Consider the following 14,040-nt stretch of genomic DNA (forward strand, 5'->3'; position numbering starts at 1 on the left):
TCTTGGTCAACTAGACAATTCCTTATCCACTGGAATCTATTTGTCTATCAGTCATAGGAAATCCTTTCTTCTTTGAGACAGATCATAACCTTCAGGTCTTTTTACCTGTGGTTTTGTTGTTTTGTTTTTTTGAGACAGGGATCTGTTCTTAACTATGGAGACTCACCTGTCTCTGCTTCCAGATGCTGGGATTAAAGGCATTCACCACCACCATGCCTGGCCCTGTATTTTGGCTTTTATCAGCAGAAAAATAACTCAATAGAAGAAACCTGAAATGCTTCCAGGCATGGTGGCACATGCCTGAAATCCCACCACTGGAGAGGCATCTGCTGGAGGATCAGGAAATTAAGGTCAGTGTTAGCCACACTGTTACCATGTCTGTAGAAGAGAAAAAAAAGGAAGCCTGGCTTGGGGACATAGCTCTCAGTGGCAGAGTGCTTGCCTAGCATGCAGGAGGGACAGAGTGACCCATTTGGCTGCAAAACAAGAGTGAACATGCTGAGAAATGTGAGCTCCTCCTGTCCTCCAGACTGCTCTGGTTCCAGCCAACTTTCTCCACTGCTCTGCTTCCTGGCTCCAATTCTTAGCATCTGGGGGGTTGGCTAATTCAGGAATGTCGACCCCTAGTCCTTCCCTCTTGAAGACTTGTGCAAGGTTACCTGTGCAAATGTATGTCTGCCCCAAGGAAGAGCTGGACAACCCCACAGGCTACACCCTGTACCCTAATACAAAACTTGAGTGGAGTTGGTCAGATGCCAAGGTTGTGATGGAGTACAGGAATGGCTGGAGGTGTCACTGGGTTTGAGGTTTCTTTCCGTCTCTCTGCCTCTTGCCTGTAGATCAGATGTGAGCGCTCAGCTACTGCTACAGCACCAGGCCCCCTGCCTGCTGTGCTGTCCCCACCATGATGGTCATGGACTCACCCTGAAACTGTAAGCAAGCCCCCAATGAAATGCTTTCTTTTATAAGCTGCCTTGGTCATGGTGTTCCATCACAGCAGAAGAAACCCTAAGAGAGCTGGGCCACACGTGGAGCCAAGAGGGGAGGTAAGAGAGTGACTAGACTGGGGGGGGGGGGCTGAACTGAGGGAAAAGATGAAAGTACAGCCAGAATCTTACTTTTTTCCATTCTCCTTTATTCCATAAACACCTAGTTACAAGTTGCACAAATCATTTATTTTTATAAAGGCAGAGAAGGGTATAGGAAAGTGTTTTTGTGATGTGGGGTGGGAGAAGGGACAAAGAGGTGGGAACTAGTCCACTCCCTCCACAGCCCTCATACGACTGTGGCATCTGCAGTGTGACTCTGAGGAAGAGGTGAGCAAGGATCCAGGAGAGCTGAGGGATGGTGACCCCTAAACCCAGAGCTTGCACCCCAAAACCTTCAATGTGTGGCAGGGGCTCAGAGGAAGATGAGGAGGCTTGGAGATGGAGCAGGAAATGAAAACTCAAGTTAGTGGATACAAGATGGGTGGGGTCATCGTGGTGAGGGGATAAAAGATGGAAAAAGTAGGTAAAGGGGGCAGTAAAAGGCTCTCCCTGAGACCCCCAGGGAGAGGTGGGGGCCAGCTTGCCTGTTAATTTAATATTAAATTGGGATGAGGCTGGAAAGGACAACGTTATTTCACGGGATGATCTCTCAGCCTCTCACCCTGTACAAGAGAGGCTGAGAGCCTGGGGCTCTCACCAGTCATAGCGACGGGACTGTCGGGAAGGGGAGTCCTCAGGTCCCTGGATAGCCAGACGGGGAGGCCCCTCGGCCCTTCGTCCCCCACCCACAGAAGCCTCATGGCGTCGAAATTCCAGAGGACGCTGCTGCCGGAATCGTGATGTCTCCCTTCGCCATTCATCATCAAATGCGGCTGCCTCACCTAAGGAAGACAGAGTGCAGGTGTGGAGAGCCGTGAGCCACACACAGCCTTCCGAGACCAGAAACCAGGGGCAAAGGTCCACACAGTGCATGTGAGCACAGAGGCAGGGAGCCACTCTGGCACAACCACTTGGAGAAAGCCACCAGGAGTTACACACACACACACACACACACACACACACACACACGATGGGAATTGAATAAAGCCACTAACTTGAGAAAGATGAAGTAAAGGCAGGGAAAGAATAGTCATTGCCCCAGATCTGGAAGGACACACCACCATGAACACTTGACTACAGTCACAGGATCTGCCCCCTCCCTGGCAACCCCTGACTCAGCCCTGAAGCTGGCAACAAGGTCTAAGCCTAGAACTCTGCCTGAGAGACACCTGTGGGAAGGGAGAGAAAGCTATGATCTAGTCCGCAGGAACTAGACCCGGGCTGCTGCTCAGAAGGGAAGGCAGACTCACTTTCATCCAGGTTGATATAGTCCTGTCGCTCTTCCTGGTCCCCTGTGCGGTGATTTCGGGAGCGCTGGAGGATGTGAGCCCTGTCCCGAATGTGATGCCCGATGGACATCTGCTCTAGACCACTGTCTGAATCCCGGACGGTCCTCCGTGTCTCCCGGATCTGGGAGGAGGGGAGAGTGGCACATTCAGTTCCCCTCCAAAACCCTGGCTCTACCACCCATGACCCACGCCAGAAGAAGACACCAGAGCGCCGGTGGTGCCACTCGACCCTACTTCCTGAGATGGGGAGGGAGTGCCATACTCACCCCTCCTGGGGCAGAGCGCATCTCAGATGTCTCCTGGTACACTTTTGGGGCGCCATCCCCAGTGTTGGAGTAGGAGATGACAGTGGAGGAAGAAAAGGTCTGGCAGTTGCCTCCAGCAGCCATGTGTTCCTGAGGAGGAAAGGAGAGGGTGAGACTGATGAGGGAAGCTACTCTGTGGAAGAGTGCCCACCCTTCAGCTGCGTGTTCTTGCCACATCTTTCTTAAACTATGCAAGAATGGGAAAAAGACCCTAACTTCCCAATTCCTCAGAGGTCAGCACTAAACATACTTAAGCATTCACAGGTAGGAGCCGACAGAGGACCCGTTACTTCACCCAACCCACCCTCTTCACTAGCGTACGCCTCCCTTCCTGCCTAAAGGGTGCCAAGGACAGTGGCTGCCACTGAGAAAAGGGCCCAGGATGGAGCAAGAGCCATACCATGTTTCCAATCATGTCGTTCATCATTCCAAACATGTCCATGAAGCCACCAGACTGAGGAAAGATGAAAGACAGTCAGGAAAGCAAAGGAGACAGTGATGCTGTTTTGGAACTACTCTGAGTGCAGGCCCTTTCTCTTCCTCCTGTAAATCTAACTAGAACACCTAACCTCCTTCAGAAATGCTGGCCGCCTCCTCAGGCTCTGTGGCTGCTCTGACCCTTCTCTTGGTGCATTTCCTTATCTGAGCCAAAGTCAATAAATCAAACCAACCCTCTAACATTCTAACAGTCATGAGAGCATCCCAAACTCTTTCCCTGGCCCTCAGGATGCACCTAAGGATGTTATACAGCTGTATTTTCCTCAGTGACCAAGGATTTCCAGGTGTCAGAAGTATCTAGATCCAGGATTCTCTCTGTGTGTATGTGTGTGTGTGTGTGTGCATTATTTTTACATGTATGGGTGTTTCGTCTGCATGTCTGTGCACTACATTCATGTGATCTATGGTAGAGGTCGGAAGACGGCACTGGATCCCCTAGGACTGGGTAAGACAGTTGTGAGCTGCCATGTGGGTGCTGGGAATCGAACCTGGTCGTCTGAAAGAGCAGCCAAGTGCTCTTGACTGTGCAGCCATCTTTCCAGTCCTAGCTCCTGGATTTATACCCAATGGGCTCTGAACTATCCAAAGGGATCATTTTGATACCATCCCTGAGACTACTCCAAAGGGGTACATTTAGAAACAACATCTAAGACGACATGTAGGGGAACAAGAAATGAAGGACTCACCATTCCCAACATCCCGAAAGGAGAGACAGCCCCAGTCTACAGGAACACACGGGGAACACAATTTAGAACAACATCCCACCTTCAATACTAAGCAAGGCCCATGCCCTCCATTTCCCCCTCATCTTTCTCTCAAAGAATCACAAAGTCCCTTTCCCAGGCTCCTGACCCCAGTCCTCAGCCTCGAACACTGAGCATGTCCTTTTGGGGCTGGCTGTAGGGTATCAGCATGCTTTACTACCCACCCTGCGTCTCAGATATGTTCCAACTGTTACCTGCATCCTGCGGCTGGCAGGCCTGGTTGCTGGCATGTTACCATCTGTGATGCTAAGGAAGGGGCTGTATCCAAAGCCACCTGACAGCATGCGGCTCATATGCTGACGGTGAATGGCAAAGGGGTCCCTGTGGAGCGAGCATGGTGGCAAAAAAGACCAAGCTGTCAAAACCCAGCCTTCCCTGCCTCCCCACCGTAAGTCAGGGGCACACAGCGGCACAGATACCAACTTCCCTCTAACTGAGAGCTGCAGCTGAGTACCCAGCTAGTTCTAACCAGTTCCAGACGGGAACCCAGAGGTCTGTCTGAACTGCTCAGACCCGAGGTAGAGTGGGATGAGCGCTCAGCACTCGGGGGCGGGGGGGGGGGGCTGGGGGGTTTCCTCACATCAGGAACATGGGATCTTCAGGCTCCACGTCCCTCATGAAGCGGAACATCCTGATCTCAGCTCCAGGGGGCTCCACACTGTGAAGACACGGAGGCCCGAGTTGCATGCAGGCGGCCAGGCTTCTGCAGACTGGCTCGGTGCAGCTCCTCTCAAAGCTGTCTCTCGCACACTGTACTGTCACTGACCCCTCCAAACTCCAGGGAGACCCTTCGGCGGGTGGGCCACCGCACCTTTCAGTCCCGGGGGCGAGCGGCTCTCCAAACCCATCGCACGGGTCATGGAATTTTTCCCAAGCCTCTCAGTGCCGCCCCCCCCAACCCCCGCCCGCCCGCCCGCCGCCCGCCCATCCTCTTCCCGGAGCCACGGTCAGCTCCTCCTCCGACGCCAGGCTCGACGAGAATCCCGAACGGCGGCCCCGCCGCCCCACTAATGACCCCAACTGCTCCGCCTTCTGCTGGCGCCGGCCTCTGCCAGGCCTCCCCGGCCGACCTCGCCGCCCACCCGGCCGCTCCGCGGCTGTCCCAGCCCGCGCCCCCCGCCGGGCGAGCCGGAGAGGGAGGTCCGCTCCCGGGCTCGCCACCCTGCAACGCGCAGGCCGCGGCGCCCGGGCCTCACCGGTCCCCGACTCGGGCTCAGCGGCCCATCCGGCCGGCCTCTTTCTCGGGGCGCTGCAGGAGCAGGGTCGCGGCCCGGGACGCAGGGATGGGTCCGCCCGCGCGGGAGCCTCTCGTCTCCCGCACCGCCTCCTGCCTCGGCTGCCACCTCCGTACCCCCGCCCTCGGCCCGCGGAGCCGAACCTCGGCCAGGCCCCGGCGGAAGTGACGTCACGGCGGGCAGGCCCCCGGGGCGGGCCGCGGGAGCCCCGCCCACCGGCCTGGGAGGGGGCGGCGCAGCCCGGGAGGGCGGGCCTCTGGGGCCGCGGGGAGGCCTCGTTAAGCCGGCGTGGGGATCCGGGCACAGGAAGAGGCTCGGGCGAGGGTGGGGGGGTGGGGAGGGCGGGCGGGCGGGCGGCCGGGCGCGGCGTGGGGGCAGGGTGTGCCGCGCCTTCCTGGCGGGGGCAGGCGCTGTCTGTGGGCGGCCAGTGGGGCGGATCCCGGTGGGGACCTTTAAACACACCGGAGGATGGGTTGCTTCACGGGGGACGCTCCGGCGGCGGGCGGGCGGGTCCTCGGGGTGACGCAGAGGAGTTGGAGTTGGAGGAGGGGACAGTGTAGCTCAGGTCTACTTGGGGTTTGGAAAAAGCCCACAAGGAAAGGGAATCCGGGCTGGGAGATTGGCCGCCAGAGGGCGCCCCTGGGCCAGGCTGGAATTTAGCACTTTTAGGACTCCGTGTTGGCTTTGGCTTCTGAACCGCTCGACCTGTCTGTGAAGGGCGAGCCTGGGGCAACCGCGTTAGTTCTGAAGGCTGTGTGGCGTTTGTCGTCTCTCTTGGGTTTTGGTTTTGGTGCTCAGGGATCCAACCCAGGGCCTCGTGCATGCCAGAGCACGTGCTCTACCACATTCCAGCCCCTTTTCTCTAGCTCTTATGTCTTCAAAAACTTAACTTTCCTCTAAGCAGGTAGGTAGGTCAAGGGACTAAAAGTTTAGAAGAATAAAGGGGTGGAGACTTAAATTAAGCAGAATCACCCAGGGGCGGGGCTACAAAGTGAGCCCCAGAGGCCTGATTCCAAAGCCAGAGACTGATATTTTGACATACTAATTGTCTTGCACAAAGTCTGGCTGAGCTGCAGAGCCCTCCTCTTTGGGTCAGAGGACCTGAACTGTATTAGGTAGACTTTGACCCACAGAGATCCAAACTCAAAACTCTCCCTAGTTCTTTACTCTGGCTGTCAGCCACAACGGTACCGTGTGGAACCTGATCCAAAGAGAAAGTTTTATTCTCCACAATTCCCTGGGGGAAAGGATCCAAGGTTAGTTAGGAGAAGATTGGGAACAGAGATTCTCAGTTTCTTTCGATTTGATCATTACTAAGTGGGGAAAAATAGTGTATCCAGGAGGTATGCAGGCAGATTAGCAAACTAAAACCAGAAGAATATAAGAAAAAAATTTTCATTGATATATTTAGGGATAAATAAAACCTTAAGTCTGGATATCCCACCCGATAATTGCCCTTTCTTCTTCCTCCAAAGATATGGATGCAGTTTTGACATTCAATCAAGAGTACCTCAGGGTGGGGCAGTGGTGGCCCACACTTTAACTCCAGAGGCAGAGACAGGTGGATCTCTGAGTTCCAGGCTAGCCTGGTCTAGAGTGAGTTGCAGGACAGCTAGGGCTACACAGAGAAACAGAGAATCCCTGTCTCAAACATCGCCACCCCCAGCGCACATGCACACTCATAAAAGAGAGTACCCCAGGGCTGCAGAGCCGGCTCAGTGCTTAAGTGTGTGCTGTTGGTGGGACAGGCTTTTGATCCCAACACTTGGAGGCAGAGACAGGAAGATCTCTATGAGTTAGGGGCTGTCCTGGGCTATATAGTAGGTCTAAAAAAACAAAGCAAACAAACAAAAACATATATATTTTAAAGTTGGGCTGGAGACATGGCTCAGCGGTTAAGAGCACTGGTTGCTTTTCTAGAGGACCTGAGTTCAATTCCCAGCAACCACATGGCAGCTCACAAATATCTATAATGGGGTTTGATGCCCTTTTTCTGGCATGCAAGCACACATGCAGATACAGCACTCATACATAAAATACATAATTAAAAAAAAAACAAAACTGGGAAGTGGTGGTGCACATCTTTAATCCCAGCCCTTGGGAGGCAGAGACAGGCAGATCTCTATGAGTTTGAGGCTAGCCTGGTCTACAAAGTGAGTTCTAGGACAGCCAAGGCTACACAGAGAAACCCTGTCTCAAAAACAAAAAAGTGCTTGTTTCTATTCCAGAAGAACCCAGTATGATTAGAGTTCCAGTTCCAGGGGATCTGACACCCTCTCCAGGCATCCAAGGGTGCTCACCTGGCATTCTGACACACATGCATATAAAATCAATCTAAAACAGAGCACTTACTGCTCTTGCAAGAGACATAGTACAATTACCAGGACCCATTTCGTGATTCACAACCACTAGTAAAATAATATCCAGTTCCAGGATATCCAATGCCCTCTTCCGGCCTCTGTGGGTATTGCACACACATGGTACACATACATACGTATAGGCAAAATAGTCACACACAGAGAATAAATCTGATCATTAAAAATGTTACTTCAGGGCTTGAGAGATGGCTCAGAGGTTAAGAGCACTGGCTGCTCTTACAGAGGTCCCCAGTTCAATTCCCAGCAACCACATGGTGGCTCACAGCCATCCATAAAGAGATCTGGTGCTCTTTTCTGGCCTACAGGGACACATGGAGACAGAACACTGTATACATAATAAATAAATAAATCTTAAAAAAAAAGTGTTCTGCTACTTTGACTTAATAAAGAGATGCTATACAAGTTCTTTTTTTGTTCTTGTCTCCTTTCAAAGCAAGTCCCCCTCTGGGACAAGGTCCCACTATGTAGCTCTGTGACTAAAGGCATGTGCCATCACACCTGGCCATCAAAGCAAGTTCATTGCTTGGCCAACCAACTTGTATTTAATGAGCACTTGCCCTGTGCTAGGTATAGTGTATTAAACAGACAAAGCTAAGTAAGATAGTCCCTACCGACTTGAGTCTTTTAGCCTCCTTACTGTGAGTTTTGTTTGTTTTGAGACAAGGTTTTGCTATAAAGCCCTGCCTGGGAGCACTTGAACTAACGGTAATTCTGCCTTAGTTTCCTGGATGCAAGGATTCCAGTTGTGTGCCACCATGGCCAGCTATATCTCCATGTTTCGTTTTGTTTTTTTCTTTCTTCCTCCTTTTTTCCTTCTTTCTTCCTCTCTTTCTTTGTTTTGAGACAGGGTTTCTCTGTGTACCAGTCCTGGATATCCTGGAACTTGCTCTGTGTACCAGGCTGGCTTCAAACTCAGAGATCTGCCTGCCTCTGCCTCCTAAGATTAAAGGCGTGCACCATCACTGTGCAGCATCTCCGTCTTTCTTTCTCTATTATTTGGTATCTTTGTTCCTGCCTTTAGATGTCTGGAACCCTTTCTCTTCTGTCTCTCAGACTGTAAGAATGTCACAATGAATGTTAAATACACATCTGTAATTCCAGCTCTACACATAGCAAGTCTCTATGTAAGATGTTGTCAAAAGAGATGAAAACCAAACAAGAAACCTTAAGAATCTCATACCATCCATTTTTATCTCTGTGTGTGTGTGAATCCAGGATTGGGCCCAGGACCTTGCATATGGCAGAAAGTGCTCTTCTATTGAGCTAAGCCCACAGCCCTATTTTTTACTTGGGACAGTCCGATTGTGTCACCCAGGCTGCTATGAAGTTTACTGAAGTCCTGATGCTCCTATCTTTGCCAACCAAGTGTTGGGATTCCAGGCATATGGTGCTATGCCCTATCTTTTCATGATTTTGTTTTTATTAAAATCTTTTATTATATTCATTTGTGTATGGGGTGCTTATATCATGACATGCATGTGGAGGTCAGTTCTCTTCTTCCACCATGTGGGCTCCAGGAAATCACAGTCACGGGGTCGGCTTGGTGGCAACTGCTTTTTACTTGCTCCACATTTTATTTGAAGGTTTATTTAGGCTAGGCAAGGTGGCACACACCTTTAATCCCAGCACTTGGGAAGCAGGGGGAGGAGGATCTCTGTGAGTTCCAGGCCAGCCTGCTCTACATAGCAAGTTCCAGGACAGCTGGGACTACACTGAGAGACCTTGTCTCAGAGAAAAAAAAGATGTTTATTTATTTCAAATGCACGTGTCATGAGTGTTTTGCTGGCATATGTGTCTATGTTTGCCTGAGAGCATGCAGGAGTCAGAAGAGAGAAAGTGTCAAGATCCCTTGGAATTGAAGTCACGATAGTCACAATAAATTACTTTGTGGATACTGGGAACTAAACCTGGGTCCTATGCAAGAGCAGCAAGTGCTCTCAACCATTTCATCACCTTTCCAGTCCCACTACATGATTTTAAATGAGTGTATCTCTTCTCCTAAAAATGTTTACAAATTACAACTTAACTTCTATTCGACATAGCTTGAAATCTGGATTTGTTTGTTTCTCCTGACCCAAAAGTTCTTGAGCTGAGCTTGAGATGTAGCCCAGTGTCAGAGAGCTTGCCTTGTACACACAAGGCCATGCCTTGGATCCTCAGCAACACACACACACACACACACACACACACACACACACACACACACACACAGAGAGAGAGAGAGAGAGAGAGAGAGAGAGAGAGAGAGAGAGAGAGAGAGAGAGAGACTTGAACAGGTGAGACTAAAGGAGGAGATACAAAAGCTCATTTTCAGCTGGTGACATACACAGGCAGCTCTCTAGGAATTGAAGGGATATAATTTACAAGCAACCAGCAGTTATGTCTGTCTGCCTTCTTTTCTCTCCTCCCTTTCTTCTCCCCCCCCTCCCCTGTCCCTCTCCCTTCTCTGCTTGATCAGTGAAGAGCAGGAGTTCGTCAGTCACTGGCATTTCCTGTAGATGATGGGACGCAGGAGGAAAACAGCTTCTTGAAGGGATGAGGCTTACAGGGACAAGAACTGACTGTGCCTCCTTCATCCACAGGCCGTCTGGCTGGAGTCAGTCAGGAAAACCTTGAGAGGGTAGAGCTGGGCCAGAGAAGGGGCCCTCCTTGGATGTGAGGTCACATATCTGGAACCAACCCAGGACAGTTGGATATTTGAACAGAGTGAGGGTGGAGCAACATTGTAAGTAGGGAAATTACAACAGCCTGTTTGTATTTTAAATCGAAAGGCCGTTTACACATTCCCGGAAACTTTGTTTTTTGAGCTTGTACAATACAGCAGGTATGGAAATAGGGAAAGCAAGGTAGGTGTGAAGATGCAAACCCCCCTTAACTCACTGTTGACAATCATGAGGTGCTAAAGCTTAAATGTCATTTGATGTTAAGTCTCTGAACAGGAGGGGCAGGTCAGGGGTGTGGAGGTAGCACTCAAGAATCCAGGAAAGGAAAGGCAATACAAGGTCTAGAGTGTGGCCCCTTTGGTGGATGCTTGCACTGAGGGAAGTAGCAGCAGCCAGAGAGGAAACTCGGGGAGACTTCTGCTGGACCCTGGTACTGTGAGGCTCTGTGGAGCCCACGGGAGAGAGGGAAAGGAGCTGAATTTGTAAGTCTGGACCTCGGGAATAAAGCTGGGGCTAGGAACTTTGGAGTCACCAGTGTTTGAGTTTTGTGGTTTGGTGGTGGAACTTGAACCGATATCCATGATGGAGCAGCCTCGGGAGAATGCACACACCCTACACAAGTCCATCAACCATCACCGTCTTGTCCTCACTATTCTTTCTTTAGTCTTCAGCTTGCTAGGCCAAGTAAGTCCTTGTCCCATTTTCACTAGCCTTTGCTTTTTTTTTTCTTTACTGGTCTGTGTAATGTGCGAAAACTCTAAACACAAACATACCTAAGCAGACACAGTTGCTCTCTGACATTCTAATTACAAATTGCAAGGGTTGGATGTGGGCAAGGAGGCAGGCTGCAGGCTGGGTTAATAGCTCAGTACTAAGGCATGTGATTAGCATGTACAAAACCCTGGGTTCAATCCCCAGCAGGCTCCTTAAAAAATTAAAAGAAAAAAAAAAAAAAAAAAAGGAAGGAGCTGGATAGATGGCTCAGTGGTTAAGAGGACATACTGAGCTTTCAGAGAGTGGAATTCAAAATGATCCAACTCTCACCTGTACTTATGCACACATATTCATACAGAGACAGACATAATTTAAAGTTAAGTCTTTTTTTTTTTTTAAGGAGGTAGCTTAAAATAGAGATCTGAGATTGCGGTGTCCAATACGGTTGCTGCTAGCCACATATGGCTATTTAAATAGGGCTGATGGTGTAGTGCAATGGTCTGAGCCTTGATTAGCATGTATTAGGCTCTAAGTCTGACTTTCTGCAGAGCAAAAGCAAATAGCAAAAGTTAAATAATTCACTTTATTTCTTAGTGAAACTAGCCACTCTGTTACTTTTTCTTTTTTTTTTTTGAGAGAGAGAGAGAGAGAGTCAGTCAGTCATGTATGTCAGGCTGGCCTCACACTCTCTAAGGATGACTCTGAGTTTCTGACCCTCTCAAGTTCTAAGTAGCCTGTGGGCTATCACACCTAGTTTATGCAGTATGAGTGTCCAACTCAGGACTTTATGAGAGGCAAAACACTTTACAACATCCCCAGCCTGTGATCTAGCCATATTTTCTTTTTCTGTTTGGTTTTTTGAGACAGGGTTTCTCTGTGGCTTTGGAAGCTGTCCTGGAACTCGCTCTTGTAGACCAGGCTGGCCTCGAACTCACAGAGATCCACCTGCCTCTGCCTCCCGAGTGCTGGGATCAAAGGTGTGTACCACCACCGCCTGTCTAAATGCTTTCTTATAGATTTTTCTGAAATCCTGAAAAGGCATTTTGAATAGTAAATATGAGGGAGAAAATAAAATGGATGGCAGAGAGTCAGCTCTTCTAAGAGCACAAGTAAAGGAGAGAGAAGAGAGTAAGAAAAACCGACCAACCAAAGAGCAAGGCTTGGTGGCACACGCCTGCAACGCCAGCACTCAGGAAGCTGGCACAGAACAAACACTAAAGTTTGAGGTCACCCTGGTCTATTTAGCCAGACCCTGCCTCAAAATGAAAGCCAGTCAAAGGTTCTGAAGTACAATGGTAAAACCGATACCTCGCCAGGGAGAAAGTTCAGGAAGAAATAGAAAAGCTCTAAAATTCTCCTAGTGCAAGGCCAGACTAAATATAGGCAATTCGCTGCATAGAAAGTTCAAGGACAGCCCAGCCTACATGTCAAAACCCTACTTCAAAAAAAGAAAAATCAGGCTGGTGGTGTAGTTCTTCTAGCACACATGAGTTCTGGGTTCGGTTCCCGGTACTGAATAAAAATGGTCTTGGTGGTACACTATAATTCTAGCACTCAGGAGATGGAGGGTGAGCATCAGAAACTCCAGGTCATCCTTGCTACATTCGAACTTGGGGGTCAGCCTGGAATACAAGAGACTATCTCAAAACAAAAACAAAAAAATAAACAAAAAAGCTGGAGATATACCTGAATGGTACATCTTCTGACGCTTGTGGCTTCAAATTCTATTCTTAGCAAACACAGGGACAAAAACATAAATTTTATACTTCAATAAAGTTTAATTGACCTGTTAGTAGCTGTTAAGGACTGTGGTACAAAGTGGAGAACAAAACTGAATGAAAAAAGACATGCTCCCATGGGGGCTAGAGAGATGGCTCTGATCATCCAGAATCCCTGGGTTCAACTCCCAGTGCCCACATGGCAGCTAACAACTGTCCATATATCCGGTTTTCCAGATTCAGGGGGCCTGAAACTTCTTAGGGCAAAACACTAAAGCACATTAAAAAAAAAAAAAAAAGACATAACATGATCCCTGCCAGTAGGATTACAGATCAAGAGCTTGTCACATCAAAGTACAGCCTAGGGGCTGAAGAAGGGCTCAGAGGTGAGGGGCAGTGGCTGCTCTTCTAGTGGGCCTGAATTCCATTCCCAACACACACACAGGATGGCTCATAACCACCTATAATTCCAGTCTCAAGGGATCTGGAACCTTCTGGTCTCTGTGGGACTACAGGCAAGTAAGTGGTACAGGCAAAACACACACAACATAAAATAAAAATAAATACATTTTTTTTAAAAGTACAGCTTAGAAGGGATATAATCTTGTAATTCATGACCTGTATCCCAGTAGTCAATTTAAGAGTGCTGAGATTAGCTGGGCGGTGGTGGCGCACGCTTTTAATCCCAGCACTTGGGGAGGCAGAGGCAGGTGGATCTCTGTGAGTTCGAGACCAGCCAGGTCTACAAGAGCTAGTTCCAGGACAGCCTCCAAAGCCACAGAGAAACCCTGTCTCGAAAAACCAAAAAAAAAAAAAAAAAAAAGTGCTGGGATTGCTGAGCAATGGTGGTTCATACCTTTAATCCCAGGATTTGGGAGTCAGAGGCAGGTAGATCTCCGAGTTTGAGGCCAGCCTGGTCTACCTAATGAGTTCCAGGACAGCCAGGGCTCTGTAGAGAGACCCTGTCTAAAAACAAAACAAAAAACAAAAATTAAGCTTGATATGAAGGTACAATAGACATTTAAATTTCTTCAGCTAAAATCGACTTATATCTGAGTAGACTTCTGAGTAGACTTTTGATGGTGGGTTAGACAATTAAACAACCAGACTCACTCTCTACACATCATGTGACTGTGTTCTGAAGGTGATTTCTTTCATCATTTTCTGGAGACAGGGTTCTGCCAGAGATGGCATGGAATTCACTACATAGTTCAAGCCGACCCTGAATTTGAGGCACTCTTCCTGCCTCAGGCTCCAAAACGTTGGAATCACAGAGGCACCCCCACACTCTGCTTTGTGAAAGTCACTTTTCTTGTTTGCTTGCTTGTCTGTTGACACGGAGTCTTACATAGGCCACCCTGGCTTCACCTCCAACTCAGTATGGAGCC

General features: G+C 49.4%; 1 protein-coding gene across 3 annotated transcripts; it reads right to left on the reverse strand.

Moving 5' to 3' along the window:
* Positions 1-1,114: 1,114 nt before the first annotated feature.
* Positions 1,115-5,280, reverse strand: Mlf2 (myeloid leukemia factor 2). 3 transcript variants are annotated; one of them, XM_027428264.2, is made up of 8 exons: positions 5,141-5,280; positions 4,525-4,602; positions 4,139-4,265; positions 3,867-3,902; positions 3,083-3,136; positions 2,644-2,772; positions 2,339-2,498; positions 1,683-1,870 (listed from the first exon to the last, which is right to left on the reverse strand). In XM_027428264.2, the coding sequence occupies exons 2-8, from the start codon at positions 4,572-4,574 to the stop codon at positions 1,683-1,685; spliced, it is 744 nt and encodes a 247-aa protein (XP_027284065.1). In that variant the 5' UTR covers positions 4,575-4,602; positions 5,141-5,280. The 3 variants fall into 3 exon arrangements, with proteins under 3 accessions (XP_027284066.1, XP_035304562.1, XP_027284065.1); XM_027428265.2 differs by lacking the exon at positions 3,867-3,902 and having other exon boundaries at positions 1,115-1,870; XM_035448671.1 differs by lacking the exon at positions 5,141-5,280 and having other exon boundaries at positions 1,115-1,870; positions 4,525-4,574.
* Positions 5,281-14,040: the final 8,760 nt, after the last annotated feature.

The sequence above is a fragment of the Cricetulus griseus genome, chromosome 8, assembly GCF_003668045.3.
Source record: "Cricetulus griseus strain 17A/GY chromosome 8, alternate assembly CriGri-PICRH-1.0, whole genome shotgun sequence".
NCBI lineage: Eukaryota > Metazoa > Chordata > Mammalia > Rodentia > Cricetidae > Cricetulus > Cricetulus griseus.